At 43.4% G+C, this 12845-nt stretch overlaps 1 protein-coding gene across 1 annotated transcript in view; it reads right to left on the bottom strand.

Annotated features, from left to right (window-relative positions):
- ADAMTS20 (ADAM metallopeptidase with thrombospondin type 1 motif 20) overlaps positions 1-12845 on the bottom strand; it is a 411884-nt gene that overhangs the window by 6208 nt on the left and 392831 nt on the right. Inside the window, exons 30-33 of the mRNA XM_075855030.1 lie at positions 8545-8718; positions 8137-8307; positions 7366-7566; positions 5168-5297 (exon numbers count right to left, since the gene is read on the bottom strand). Of these exons, the coding sequence (XP_075711145.1) occupies positions 5168-5297; positions 7366-7566; positions 8137-8307; positions 8545-8718 (676 nt within the window). The remainder of the gene's footprint in view (positions 1-5167; positions 5298-7365; positions 7567-8136; positions 8308-8544; positions 8719-12845) is intronic.

Genomic DNA, 12845 nt, shown 5'->3' with positions numbered 1-12845 from the left:
CTTTGAAATCCTCTTTCAATAACTCCCATTTACTTCTATAAGAGTTCTGGAAACAGAGCTGAAACCCCAGTGGCGTAACTACAGCTGTAGCAGCCATAGCGACTGCTAAGGGGCCCGTGGCATAAGGGGGCTCGTGACGACCGCTGGCACAGCCCAGAGGCTACGCTAGCAGCCGCTATGGCTGCTACAGTGGTAGCGATGCCACATTCTGTGTCCGAAGGACGTAGATACTAATGAACACTATGACAGAGCAGGGAGGTATCTCCCTGCTCTGCTATAGGCTACAGGCCACATTCAGGATCCCTGCGCAGGCCGGCGTGATGACGTCACTGGATCACGCCGGCCCATGCAAGCATCCTGTCAGCATTGAGGAGCTGTTCCGTTCGTCAGGGGAACTAGGCCCAGGTGACTATAATTTTTTGTTTGTTTGGGTGGGCGATATATCGCACTATATACAAGGATGGTGGTGGCGCTATCTACAAGGGGGGGCTGTATAGCCCTGTATGGGGGGCTGTATAGCAATGTCTACAGGGGGTCTGTATAGCACTGTCTACAGGGGGGCTATATAGCACTGTCTACAGAGTGGCTGTATAGCACTGTCTACAGGGGAGCTGTATAGCACTGTCTACAGGGGGCTGTATAGCACTGTCTACAGGCGGGCTGTATAGCACTGTCTACAGGGGGGCTGTATAGCACTCTCTACAGGGGGCTGTATAGCACGGTCTACAGGGGGGGCTGCATAGCACTGTCTACAGGGGGGCTGCATAGCACTGTCTACAGGGGGGCTGTATAGCACTGTCTACAGGGGGGCTGTATAGCACTGTCTACAGGGATGGCTGTATAGTACTGTCTACAGGGTGGGCTGTAGAGCACGGTCTACAGGGGGGCTGCATAGCACTGTCTACAGGGGGCTGCATAGCACTCTCTACAGGGGGCTGCATAGCACTCTCTACAGGGGGGCTGTATAGCACTGTCTACAGGGGGGCTGTATAGCACTGTCTACAGGGGGCTGTATAGCACTGTTTACAGGGGGCTGCATAGCACTGTCTACAGGGGGCTGTATAGCACTGTCTGCAGGGGGGGCTGCATAGCACTGTCTACAGGGGGCTGCATAGCACTCTCTACAGGGGGGCTGTATAGCACTGTCTGCAGGGGGGCTGTATAGCACTGTCTACAGGGGGCTGTATAGCACTGTCTACAGGGGGTCTGTATAGCACTGTCTACAGGGGGGCTATATAGCACTGTCTACAGAGTGGCTGTATAGCACAGTCTACAGGGGGGCTGTATAGCACAGTCTACAGGGGGGCTGTATAGCACAGTCTACAGGGGGCTGTATAGCAGTGTCTACAGGGGGGCTGTATAGCACTGTCTACAGGGGGGGGCTGTATAGCACTGTCTACAGGGAGCTGTATAGCACTGTCTACAGAGAGGGCTGCATAGCACTGTCTATGGGGGGGGCTGTATAGCACTGTCTACAGCGGGGGCTGTATAGCACAGTCTACAGGGAGGCTGTATAGCACTGTCTATGGGGGGGGGCATTATATCACTGTCTACAGGGGTGCCTGTATAGCACTGTCTACAGGGGGACTGTATTGCACTGTGTACAAGGGGGCTGTATACCACTGTCTACAGGAGGGGCTGTATAGCACTGTATGGGGGGCTGTATAGCACTGTATGGGGGGCTTTATAGCACTGTCTACAGGGGGGCTGTATAGCACTGTCTACAGGGGGCTGTATAGCACTGTCTACAGGGGGCGCTGTATAGCACTGTCTACAGGGGGCGCTGTATAGCACTGTCTACGGGGAGGCTGTATAGCACTGTCTACGGGGGGCTGTATATCACTGTCTACAGGGGGCTGTAAAGCACTGTCTACAGGGGGCTGTATAGCACTGTCTACAGGGGGGCTGTATATCACTGTCTACAGGGTGGGCTGTATAGCACGGTCTACAGGGTGGGCTGTATAGCATGGTCTACAGGGGGGGCTGTATAGCACTGTCTACAGGGGGGGGCTGTATAGCACTGTCTACAGGGGGGGCTGTATAGCACTGTATACAGGGGGCTGTATAGCACTATCTACAGGGAGGGCTGTATAGTACTGTCTACAGGGGAGCTGTATGGCACTATCTACAGGGGGCACTATCTACAAGGGCGGGCTGTGTGTGGCACCCAGGGGTGCGGGGCCCAGTCAGACATTTATGGCATATCCTTATTCTTGACATCCTCTTACTATATTTTTATGGACTGTACTAACTGTATTCTTTAGGATTTGGGTAAACATCTGGAACCCCAATAACAGTTTGAGTCTATGTTTAAAGAGGTATTCCATCATTCCAGCATTTATTAAATATCTACAGGAAAAAGTTATGGAAAGAGTTAGGCTTGCAGCATTCGGTTCTTCACTGGAGGGGGTTAGACACAAGCCGGACACCTTTCTCCAAGCAGGTGAAAGTCCTAGTGGTGTGACCCACACATATCAGACATTTATATATATATATATATATATATATATATATATATATAGATAGATAGATAGATAGATAGATAGATAGATAGATAGATAGATAGATAGATAGATAGATAGATAGATATACACATATACAGTGAAGGAAATAAGTATTTGATCCCTTGCTGATTTTGTACGTTTGCCCACTGTCAAAGACATGAACAGTCTAGAATTTTTAGGCTAGGTTAATTTTACCAGTGAGAGATAGATTATATAAAGAAAAAAAAAGAAAATCACATTGTCAAAATTATATATATTTATTTGCATTGTGCACAGAGAAATAAGTATTTGATCCTCTACCAACCATTAAGAGTTCAGCCTCCTCCAGACCAGTTACACGCTCCAAATCAACTTGGTGCCTGCATTAAAGACAGCTGTCTTAAATGATCACCTGTATAAAATACTCCTGTCCACAGACTCAATTAATCAGTCTGACTCTAACCTCTACAACATGGGCAAGACCAAAGAGGTTTCTAAGGATGTCAGGGACAAGATCATAGACCTGCACAAGGCTGGAATGGGCTACAAAACCATAAGTAAGACGCTGGGTGAGGAGACAACTGTTGGTGCAATAGTAAGAAAATGGAAGTCATACAAAATGACTGTCAATCGACATCGATCTGGGGCTCCATGCAAAATCTCACCTCGTGGGGTATCCTTGATCCTGAGGAAGGTGAGAGCTCAGCCGAAAACTACACGGGGGGGACTTGTTAATGATCTCAAGGCAGCTGGGACCACAGTCACCAAGAAAACCATTATGTTTTGGGGGTGTTTCTCTGCTAAGGGCACAGGACTACTTCACCGCATCAATGGGAGAATGGATGGAGCCATGTACCGTCAAATCCTGAGTGACAACCTCCTTCCCTCCAGCAGGACATTAAAAATGGCTCGTGGCTGGGTCTTCCAGCACGACAATGACCCGAAACATACAGCCAAGGCAACAAAGGAGTGGCTCAAAAAGAAGCACATTAAGGTCATGGAGTGGCCTAGCCAGTCTCCAGACCTTAATCCCATCGAAAACTTATGGAGGGAGTTGAAGATCCAAGTTGCCAAGCGACAGCCTCGAAATCTTAATGATTTACAGATGATCTGCAAAGAGGAGTGGGCCAAAATGCCATCTAACATGTGTGCAAACCTCATCATCAGCTACAAAAAACGTCTGACTGCTGTGCTTGCCAACAAGGGTTTTGCCACCAAGTATTAAGTCTTGTTTGCCAAAGGGATCAAATACTTATTTCTCTGTGCACAATGCAAATAAATATATATAATTTTGACAATGTGATTTTCTTTTTCTTTTTTTTATATAATCTATCTCTCACTGATAAAATTAACCTAGCCTAAAAATTCTAGACTATTCATGTCTTTGACAGTGGGCAAACTTACAAAATCAGCAAGGGATCAAATACTTATTTCCTTCACTGTATGTATATATATATATATATATATATATATATATATATATATATATATATATATATATATATAAAATGAGAAAAAGAGTAAAGCAGCACAGCAACAGCAGTGGGTGCAGGCCTCCTAGGTTGAGGCTAGGAACCCTTGTAAATGAAATCCATAAAAATGAAGAGGCAGCACTCCAAGGAAATTGGTGAAAAAAAGTGGTGTGTTTATTCACCCCAGGCAGGCAACGTTTCGATCCGTCTCTATGGGATCTTTGTCAAGCCTAGACAAAGATCCCATAGAGACGGATCGAAACATCCTGCCTGGGGTGAATAAACACACCACTTTTTTTCACCAATTTCCTTGGAGTGCTGCCTCTATATATATATATATATATATATATATATATATATATATATATATATATATATATATATATATATATATATATACTGTGGATATGTGAATATGTCATAAATACTTAAGATGACAAAACCCTTTTAAACGTGCCCTTTACACAAGTCACAAGTATATTTGAGTTCAATATTGCCTTCCATGTTTTTTTTTAGATTCCACCTGGAGAGTAATAAAAACATTTTGCGGGATCTGTTTCAGCAAACAAATTATGGAAAGCAATATGGAGCTCAAATGCACATGTGTAAATGAACGCAAAACTTAAGACGGCCACACACATTACATGTATGTCAGGCAAACCCATCCGATTTCGGCCGGACTAGCTGGCCATCTATGATGTCGGGGGAGAGAAGAATCGAGCTGTTGAATTTCAAAATGCCCGATCCTTTTGTTTGTAAGGAGATAAGCAGCTGCCAGAGGAGTCTGTCAGCAGCTTTCTCCCTTCTCCCTATTGTAAACACATGCACGCTTACCTGAGCCAAGCGTGCATGTGTATGGGGGAGTCATTAGGAATAGCTGTCGGCATATGGATTGATAGGTCATCAGATAACTAAAGTGTATGGCCAGTCTACCTAACCCCTCAGGAAAAAGCTGAAAACTTTCACCCCACCCTCAAAGTTATACTTATCTGGTCCCTGCCATTCCACAGATCCTGGGGGTCTTCACATTGAAGGCTCCTTCACCACATCTGCATGTTAAGGAACCCGGCAGTGTCATTGTGACTTTGAGCATGAGGTGGGAAAATGCAGAATTGTCAGCATCTTCCCAGAGGGTCACTTTAAATGAATATCAGTAGTGTCAATAATTTAGGTATGTTTCTTATAAATGATAATGATAGCAACAGCACTTACAGTATTTTGCCAAACACGATTTCCTAGCTCGGGGTTTCACATGTGATGGACACAGGTCACTTGAAATATTGTTTTCGGTCACACATACTACTTTTCTTTCCATGAAGCCAATACCACATGTTGCAGAACACTGTTTTAGGATGCAGACAGTAGCATTAATTGCACATTGAAGTCGAATTCTTAGTGTTATAAATATGCAAGTATCATTCCAGTAATGTGTACTGTATGTTCAATGCAAAACCCAAGGTAAAATAATAAAAGCACCTATAACCACTTGTCCTCCTGGAGGCTGCGCTATAGAGCAATAAGTCGACTCATGTAAATTACATCACTAGAGTCTGCCCAACAGCGCCACACACTTCGTTGCACTAGAGTCTGCTGACATCTATGTGTACAAGATTTAATCTCACTTCGAGCTATTCCCTACTAATGTGATTATTGCTCACAAGGCTGAACTCACAACTGTCAAGGCTGAGGCAAAGAAGACCATGCATTTAGTTAGTAAAAATGATTGAAGGCGTAGACAGGGACATTTAAAAGGTTGGCTGCAGGCAGGGGATGTGATAAAATAACAAAATAAGAATAATCACCTAGGTAAATCCCCCACCGTTCCAGCACCTCTGCTCCAGTGGTCTGTTTGGTTTTACACGAAGTGATGAAGTCTTATTTTGTCCATGTGACCACTGCAGCCAATCAATAGTCTCAGCAATGACATGCAATTCTTGCCAGCATTATTGCGGAGGCCACGATTGACTGCTGCAATCACATGGATAGTGTTGTGTCCATGGCCGCCAGGCTCACTCACCTCCTGACAGCCGCAGCCATGGTTCTGCGAGCGCTGGCCCCAGTCTCCTCCTCAGGAGACGCCAGCGCTCACTTCTGCTCACCTCGGCCGGGTCCCGTAGGGTGCGCGCGCACGCTTGTGCACGCTCTTAAAGGGGCAGCTTGCGCACGGGACTTTTATGTTTAATTAGCCCATGAGCACCCTGGACTGTAAGAAGGGCCCAGCCCCTTCCTCCCATGCCTGAGTGTTGTTGTCATACACTAAGTTTGTCTATGCAAATGGTCTCCTAGTGTCTTCCAGTTCCCAGTGTTTCCCGTACCTGTATCCTGTATCCCGTGCTATATCATGTGCCGTGCTGAGCTGTAGTCGTGCTGTGCTGTATTCCACGCCTGTCCTGCTACTCCACGCCTGACGTCTGCCTGCTGCCTAGTCCCAGCCGAGTTTGCCTTGCTACTGTCCGAGCTGTAACAGGTACACTATACGAACTATAGACTGTGACCTGCGCCCTGTTGGCCAGCTGACATACCGCCAAGGCGGTACGGCCCAGTGGGTCCACGATCCCAATGTAACAGCTAGAATGGGATGTTATCACTTCTTGCAAAAGTAAACAGACAAGCGGAGACTACCGGAGTGGTGGCGTTGAAGAAGTGGGGAATTAATCAGGTGAGTATTACTTAACTTGTTAGTTTATCACATCCACTGCCTGAAACCTGTCTTTTAAATGTCCCGGACAACCCCTTTAAAGGATATGTAAACCTTTTTTTGCACAGTTTTTTTAATAATACAATGTATTATGGGATTTTAAGCAAGTTTTGAACTGTTTTTTTTTAGTCAAAATATGTTTTTACGTATTGTGATACAGCCTCTATGTATCTTTCCGTCAAAGTAGAATCTGTCAGGTCAGCAGGACTGACGGCTCGGCAGAAAGCTGGTCCTGCGTGTCTCTGACACGCTTGATCCAGCTGTTATCGATCACATCTAAGTTTAACTTAGATGTGATCGATAACAGCTGGATCCTACGTACAGATTTCTCCCGTGCCGTGAGTCCCGCTGACCTGACAGATTCGGTTCAGGCAGCAAGATACAGCTTCTATGTATACAGGATAAATAGTAACTGCGTCTCAATATGCAAAAAAAGTTTTAATAAAAAATTATTTAGAACTTGCTTAAAATCCCATAATACATTGTTTTATTAAAAATTAATTTAGTGCAAAGGTTTACATACCCTTTAAGGCTGATATTTTCATGTTACAAATGATAATATCAATCATTTGAAAATTACAGATGTAAGTCTACTAAACTATGCTTGGTATCATGTGATTCTGACGTTCCAAATATATCAAAATTTCTACATTTACTTTCACAGACATACATTCTTTTAAATATAAATATAAATATAAATATTATATCAAACCTTGCTCCATTCTCCAACTTTCCAAACGAGGATTTGGACACAACTTCGTCCGTTGCATTTCCAATCATATGAATATTGCCGTACAGGACAGCTTTTGTAGCTGGCAGTTCTAAAGCCACCTACATACTGATTATGCCTTGAAAGCACTTTTCTGCAACTCGATAGTCTTGGTTTGTAGCCAAACCAACAGCTCCTAGGACACTACAAAATAAAGAAATGCAATGTGTTATTTTTATGTAAATTTGTTATTTGTTTATCAATATTCCTACTCCTGCTACCGGAAATATAAATTATAATAAAGAAAGCAATGCCTAAATTTACAATAAACATTAGTTGAAGATAATATTATAAAAATTGTGAAAGGACAAATCTGCTGATTCTTTCCTTTCGTGGCTGGACCCAGTAAAAGCTTGAAAGAAGTATTGACTATTTGAATCCTTGTTCAGCACACCCACATAGTACATACTGTACAAGAAATTTAGCTGCAACCCAGTTATTTGATTTCATTCCAAATATCTGCCGTGCTTCTCTATTAATATTTCAGTTTCATGGTAAATCTAGCATAGTAAAGCATACAATAGACATAAACACAACAAAAATGTTATACACAACATAAATGTGGATATTATCAGTGTCATGATGAACTGCAGAATTAGTGGGCAATCAAAAGGTACCCACGAACATAAGTTATCTGTCCTGTCGCCTACTCTGGCTAACTATAGAAAGACTAGGCAACCGCCTGCAAGTTGTTTATTGGATGTAAGACAATACCTGAGAGGAATCTTCAGTCACAACTATATGCTTGCATGCAGTATTTATGCACTTCTTAGTGGCAGGTGGCTTAGCAGCTGACTCACAATAAGACTCATTCACAGATCTGCCTCGAATATCCATACATTTTATTTTCCTCCTAATTTCTTCTTGATTACAATCTGTGGAACACTTAAGAATACAGTGTTATTATAATCACAGGGTTTATACAAAACAGATTTCTTAAACACAGTATTTACGTAGTAACATTCTCAGTACTTATGGGAAGAATATGTGCGTACAGCAAAAATATTTGATATATTTACAAACACCTTTTGAAGAAGTGAAAACCATAAACTATGGTCCTATCATTAATAATGTAATTAAAAATAATAAGGATAGATTTCATGAATCAGTATCAATACTCACAGCTGGCCATTCATCTGCCATCCACAAGAACTGGATGCAATCAGGTGAAGTGCAAGGTTTCTGACTGTCTGGCCGATTAGCAGGACTGCAAAATGTTGCATCAACTCGGCCTTGTCCTTTTACTTTACAGTACACCTGTCTATACTGGATTCCTACTCCACAGGTTGCAGAACACTAAAGATAACAAGAAATTCATATGAATATAATTTAATGAAATAAATATTATGCTATAGCCTAAAACAACTGTGTGAGTAATCTCTATACAGTAAAATAGCACTAATGGTGGTGGCTGGAATATAGGGTGATATTTTTTGAAGCAAATCACGTTTTACTTTCAGAAGACTTTTATCATTGCTTCCTCTTGAATCCATCCTTGAATTTCTAGACCCTGAACATTACATAGTTAGCACAGTTAAAAAGTTCAACCAAGGAATGGGAAGGGCTGTGGGTAAACATACAAAAAAAATCTACACATTGACGTACTCTAGGAGCTGATATTTTTTTTTTCTAAGAAATTATTTAAAGCATTTTTTGAAGCCATTTACGATTCCTGCTGTGGCCAACTCCTGAAATAGGATATTCCATAGATTCACAGTTCTCACAGTAAAGAAGGCTTATCGCCTCCGCAGATTGAACCTTTTTATCTCCAGACGGAGGGAGTGCCCCCTTGTCTTTTGAGGGGATTTTATATGGAACAGCTTTTCACTATAGTTTTTGTACGGGCCATTTATATACTTATAGAAGTTAAGTAAGTCCCCCCTCAGTCTAAGATTTTCCATGCCCTTTATTAGTTTAGTTGCTCTTCTTTGTTTCTTTTCCAACTAAAGGGTATTCTTTCTGAGAACTGATGTCCAGAACTAAACGGAATATTCTAGATGAGGACGCACTAATGCTTTGTAAAGTAGTAATATTAAGTCCATGCCTCTTTTAATACATGACAGTATCGTGCAGGTCTTAGAAGCAGCTGATTGACACTGCATGCTGTTATTTAGTTTATGATTTACAAGTACACCCATGCCCTTCTCAAAAAGTGACTCTCCCAGTATAGCTCCCCTTAGGACATATGGTGCATGCATATTATTAGTACTCAGATGTATAACTCTACAGTTATCTACATTGAACTGCATTTGCCAAGTGGAAGCCCAAACACTTAGTGTGTCCAAGTCGGCATGTAATTTATGAACATCTTCCATAGGCTGAACATAGCTTGGGCTCATCTGCAAAAATAGAAATAGTGCTATCAATTCCATCCTCTATATCATTAATAAATAAGTTGAATAATAGTGGTCCCAGCAAGGAACCCTGGGGTACACCACTTATAACCGGGGACCATTCAGAGTAGGAATCATTAACCACAACTCTCTGGATACGGTCCTTGAGACAATTTTTAATCCAATTACAATCTATACTTTCTTTACCTATAGACCTTAATTTACCTTTTAGGGACAGTGTCAAATGCCTTTGCAAAGACCAAAAACACTATATCCACAGCGGCCCCTCTGTCTAGGCTTCTACTCCCCACTTCATAAAAACAAATCAGGTTGGTTTGACAACTTCTGTCGTTTGTAAATCCATTCTGGCTGTCACTTATAATACTATTTTCTGTCACATACTCCTGTATATAGTCCCTCAATAGACCCACAAATATTTTTCCCATGAAAGTTTTACCATTAAGCTTACTGGTCTATAATTACCTGTGGAAGACCTAGCGCTCTTTTTGAAAATGTGCCCTGGGCCAGTCCCTTGGCACTATACCAGTCACTAGAGAATCTCTAAATATTATGAACAGGGAGACTGAAATAACTGAATTTCGTTCTTTAAACCCTTCCCGCAAAATCACCAGTAACGTCATGGACGCTAGTGTGTTACTGCTCCCCCGCGTAAGTGTACGTAATGGTGATGGAGCTGGTTCAGAAGCTGAGCCGCCACCATCACCACCGCGTGTCGGCTTTATATTACAGCTGACAGGCCGCTGTAACGGCCAGGACCAGAGATAGTCTCCCATCCAGGCGATTAACCCCTTAGATGCAGCGATCAAAAGCGATCGCCGTATCTAGGTGGTTTCTAGACTGTCGGCACACCTGCGACGTAGTGGCAGGGATGCCAATGGTTGCCATGGCAACCGGAGGCCTAACAATGGCCTCCTGGTCTGCCAAATACGGAAGCCTTTTAGGACCCACCAAGTGCCTAAAAGGCATCCTATCAGGTCCAACAAGATGGTGCAGGCTCAGAAGCTGAGCCTGCGCATTCAGTCGCGGGTGTCAGCTGTTTGTCACAGCTGACACTCTGCTGTAATGGCCAGAACCTGAGCTAGCCTCCGATCCAGCAGATTAACCCCTTAGATGAAGCCATCAAAAGCGATCGTTGCATCTAGGTGGTTAGATTGCACCCGATGGTTGCTAGGGCAATGATCAGCACCCCTGCTTCATAAAAACAAATCAGGTTGGTTTGACAACTTCTGTCGTTTGTAAATCCATTCTGGCTGTCACTTATAATACTATTTTCTGTCACATACTCCTGTATATAGTCCCTCAATAGACCCACAAATATTTTTCCCATGAAAGTTTTACCATTAAGCTTACTGGTCTATAATTACCTGGGGAAGACCTAGAGCTCTTTTTGAAAATGTGCCCTGGGCCAGTCCCTTGGCACTATACCAGTCACTAGAGAATCTCTAAATATTATGAACAGGGAGACTGAAATAACTGAATTTCGTTCTTTAAACCCTTCCCGCAAAATCACATACAGTAACGTCGTGGACGCTAGTGTGTTACTGCTCCCCCGCGTAAGTGTACGTAATGGTGATGGAGCTGGTTCAGAAGCTGAGCCGCCACCATCACCGCCGGGTATCGGCTTTATATTACAGCTGACAGGCCGCTGTAACGGCCAGGACCGGAGATAACTTCCCATCCAGGCGATTAACCCCTTAGATGCAGCGATCAAAAGCGATCGCTGTATCTAGGTGGTTTATAGACTGTCGGCACACCTGCGACGTAGTGGCAGGGATGCCAATGGTTGCCATGGCAACCGGAGGCCTAACAATGGCCTCCTGGTCTGCCAAATACGGAAGCCTTTTAGGACCCACCAAGTGCCTAAAAGGCATCCTATCAGGTCCAACAAGATGGTGCAGGCTCAGAAGCTGAGCCTGCGCATTCAGTCGCGGGTTTCAGCTGTTTGTCACAGCTGAAACCCTGCTGCAATGGCCAGAACATGAGCTAGCCTCCGATCCTGCCGATTAACCCCTTAGATGAAGCCATCAAAAGTGATCACTGCATCTAGGTGGTTAGATTGCACCTGATGGTTGCTAGGGCAATGATCAGCACCCCCGGGGTGCCGATGGTTGCTATGGCAACCAGAGGCCTAACAATGGTCTCATGGTCTGCCTAGTATGGAAGCCTATTAGGCCCTGCCCGGAGACAAAGCCTAATAGGCTTGCTGTCAGTGAATAGCTGGCAGCTCTAATACACTGCACTATGTAGGTAGTGCAGTGTATTAGAATAGTGATCACGGCTTCATAAAAATGGTGTAAAAAAAATGCTTTTTTCCCAATAATGAGTCTTTTATTATAGGAAAAAACTGAAAAAATTTAAAAAAGTACACATATTTGGTATCGCCGCGTCCATAACGACCCGAACTATAAAAATTATCACGTTATTTTGCCCGCACGGTGAACACCGTAACTAAATAAAAAACAATTCCAGAATCGCTGTTTTTTTGGTCACCACCGCACCCAAAACAGAATAAAAAGTGATCAAATAGTCGCATGTACCCAAAATAGCACCAATAAAGACTACAGCCTATCCCTCAGTTTATGAGGTATTTGTCTTCAGTGGAACGAACTGGGAACAACATATTGTGCACTAAAATGGCAGTGGAAAATTGCAATTTTCACTTTGCACCATCCACTGAGCGTTCATTTCTAATAATAAAAAAATTATAATGTGGGGTCACTACTTGGGGGTTTGTTTTACTATTTGACACCAGAGCCTTGCCATTATCGACCAATGCTTCAAAAATCACCATAGTAGGCCTCTTTCACTCCTAAGCCCTGTCATATGTCCAGGCAAATGATAAATGATTTGAGGGGTGTAGTTTCCAAAATGGGGTTACTTAGGGTTTTCCACTGTACTCTGGTATTAAGTGAGCTCTGCAAATGTGACATGGTACCCGAACACCAATCCAAAATAATCTGCGCTCTAAAAGTCAAATGGCGTTCCTTCCATTTTGAGCTCTGCCATGTACCCAAACAGCAGTTTAGGGCCACACATGGGGTATTGCCGTACTTGGGAGTAACACATTTT

Source organism: Rhinoderma darwinii, chromosome 3 (assembly GCF_050947455.1).
Source record: "Rhinoderma darwinii isolate aRhiDar2 chromosome 3, aRhiDar2.hap1, whole genome shotgun sequence".
Lineage (NCBI taxonomy): Eukaryota > Metazoa > Chordata > Amphibia > Anura > Rhinodermatidae > Rhinoderma > Rhinoderma darwinii.
The sequence above is the reverse complement of the archived record's forward strand: the minus strand, read 5'-3'. Positions and strand labels throughout refer to the sequence as shown.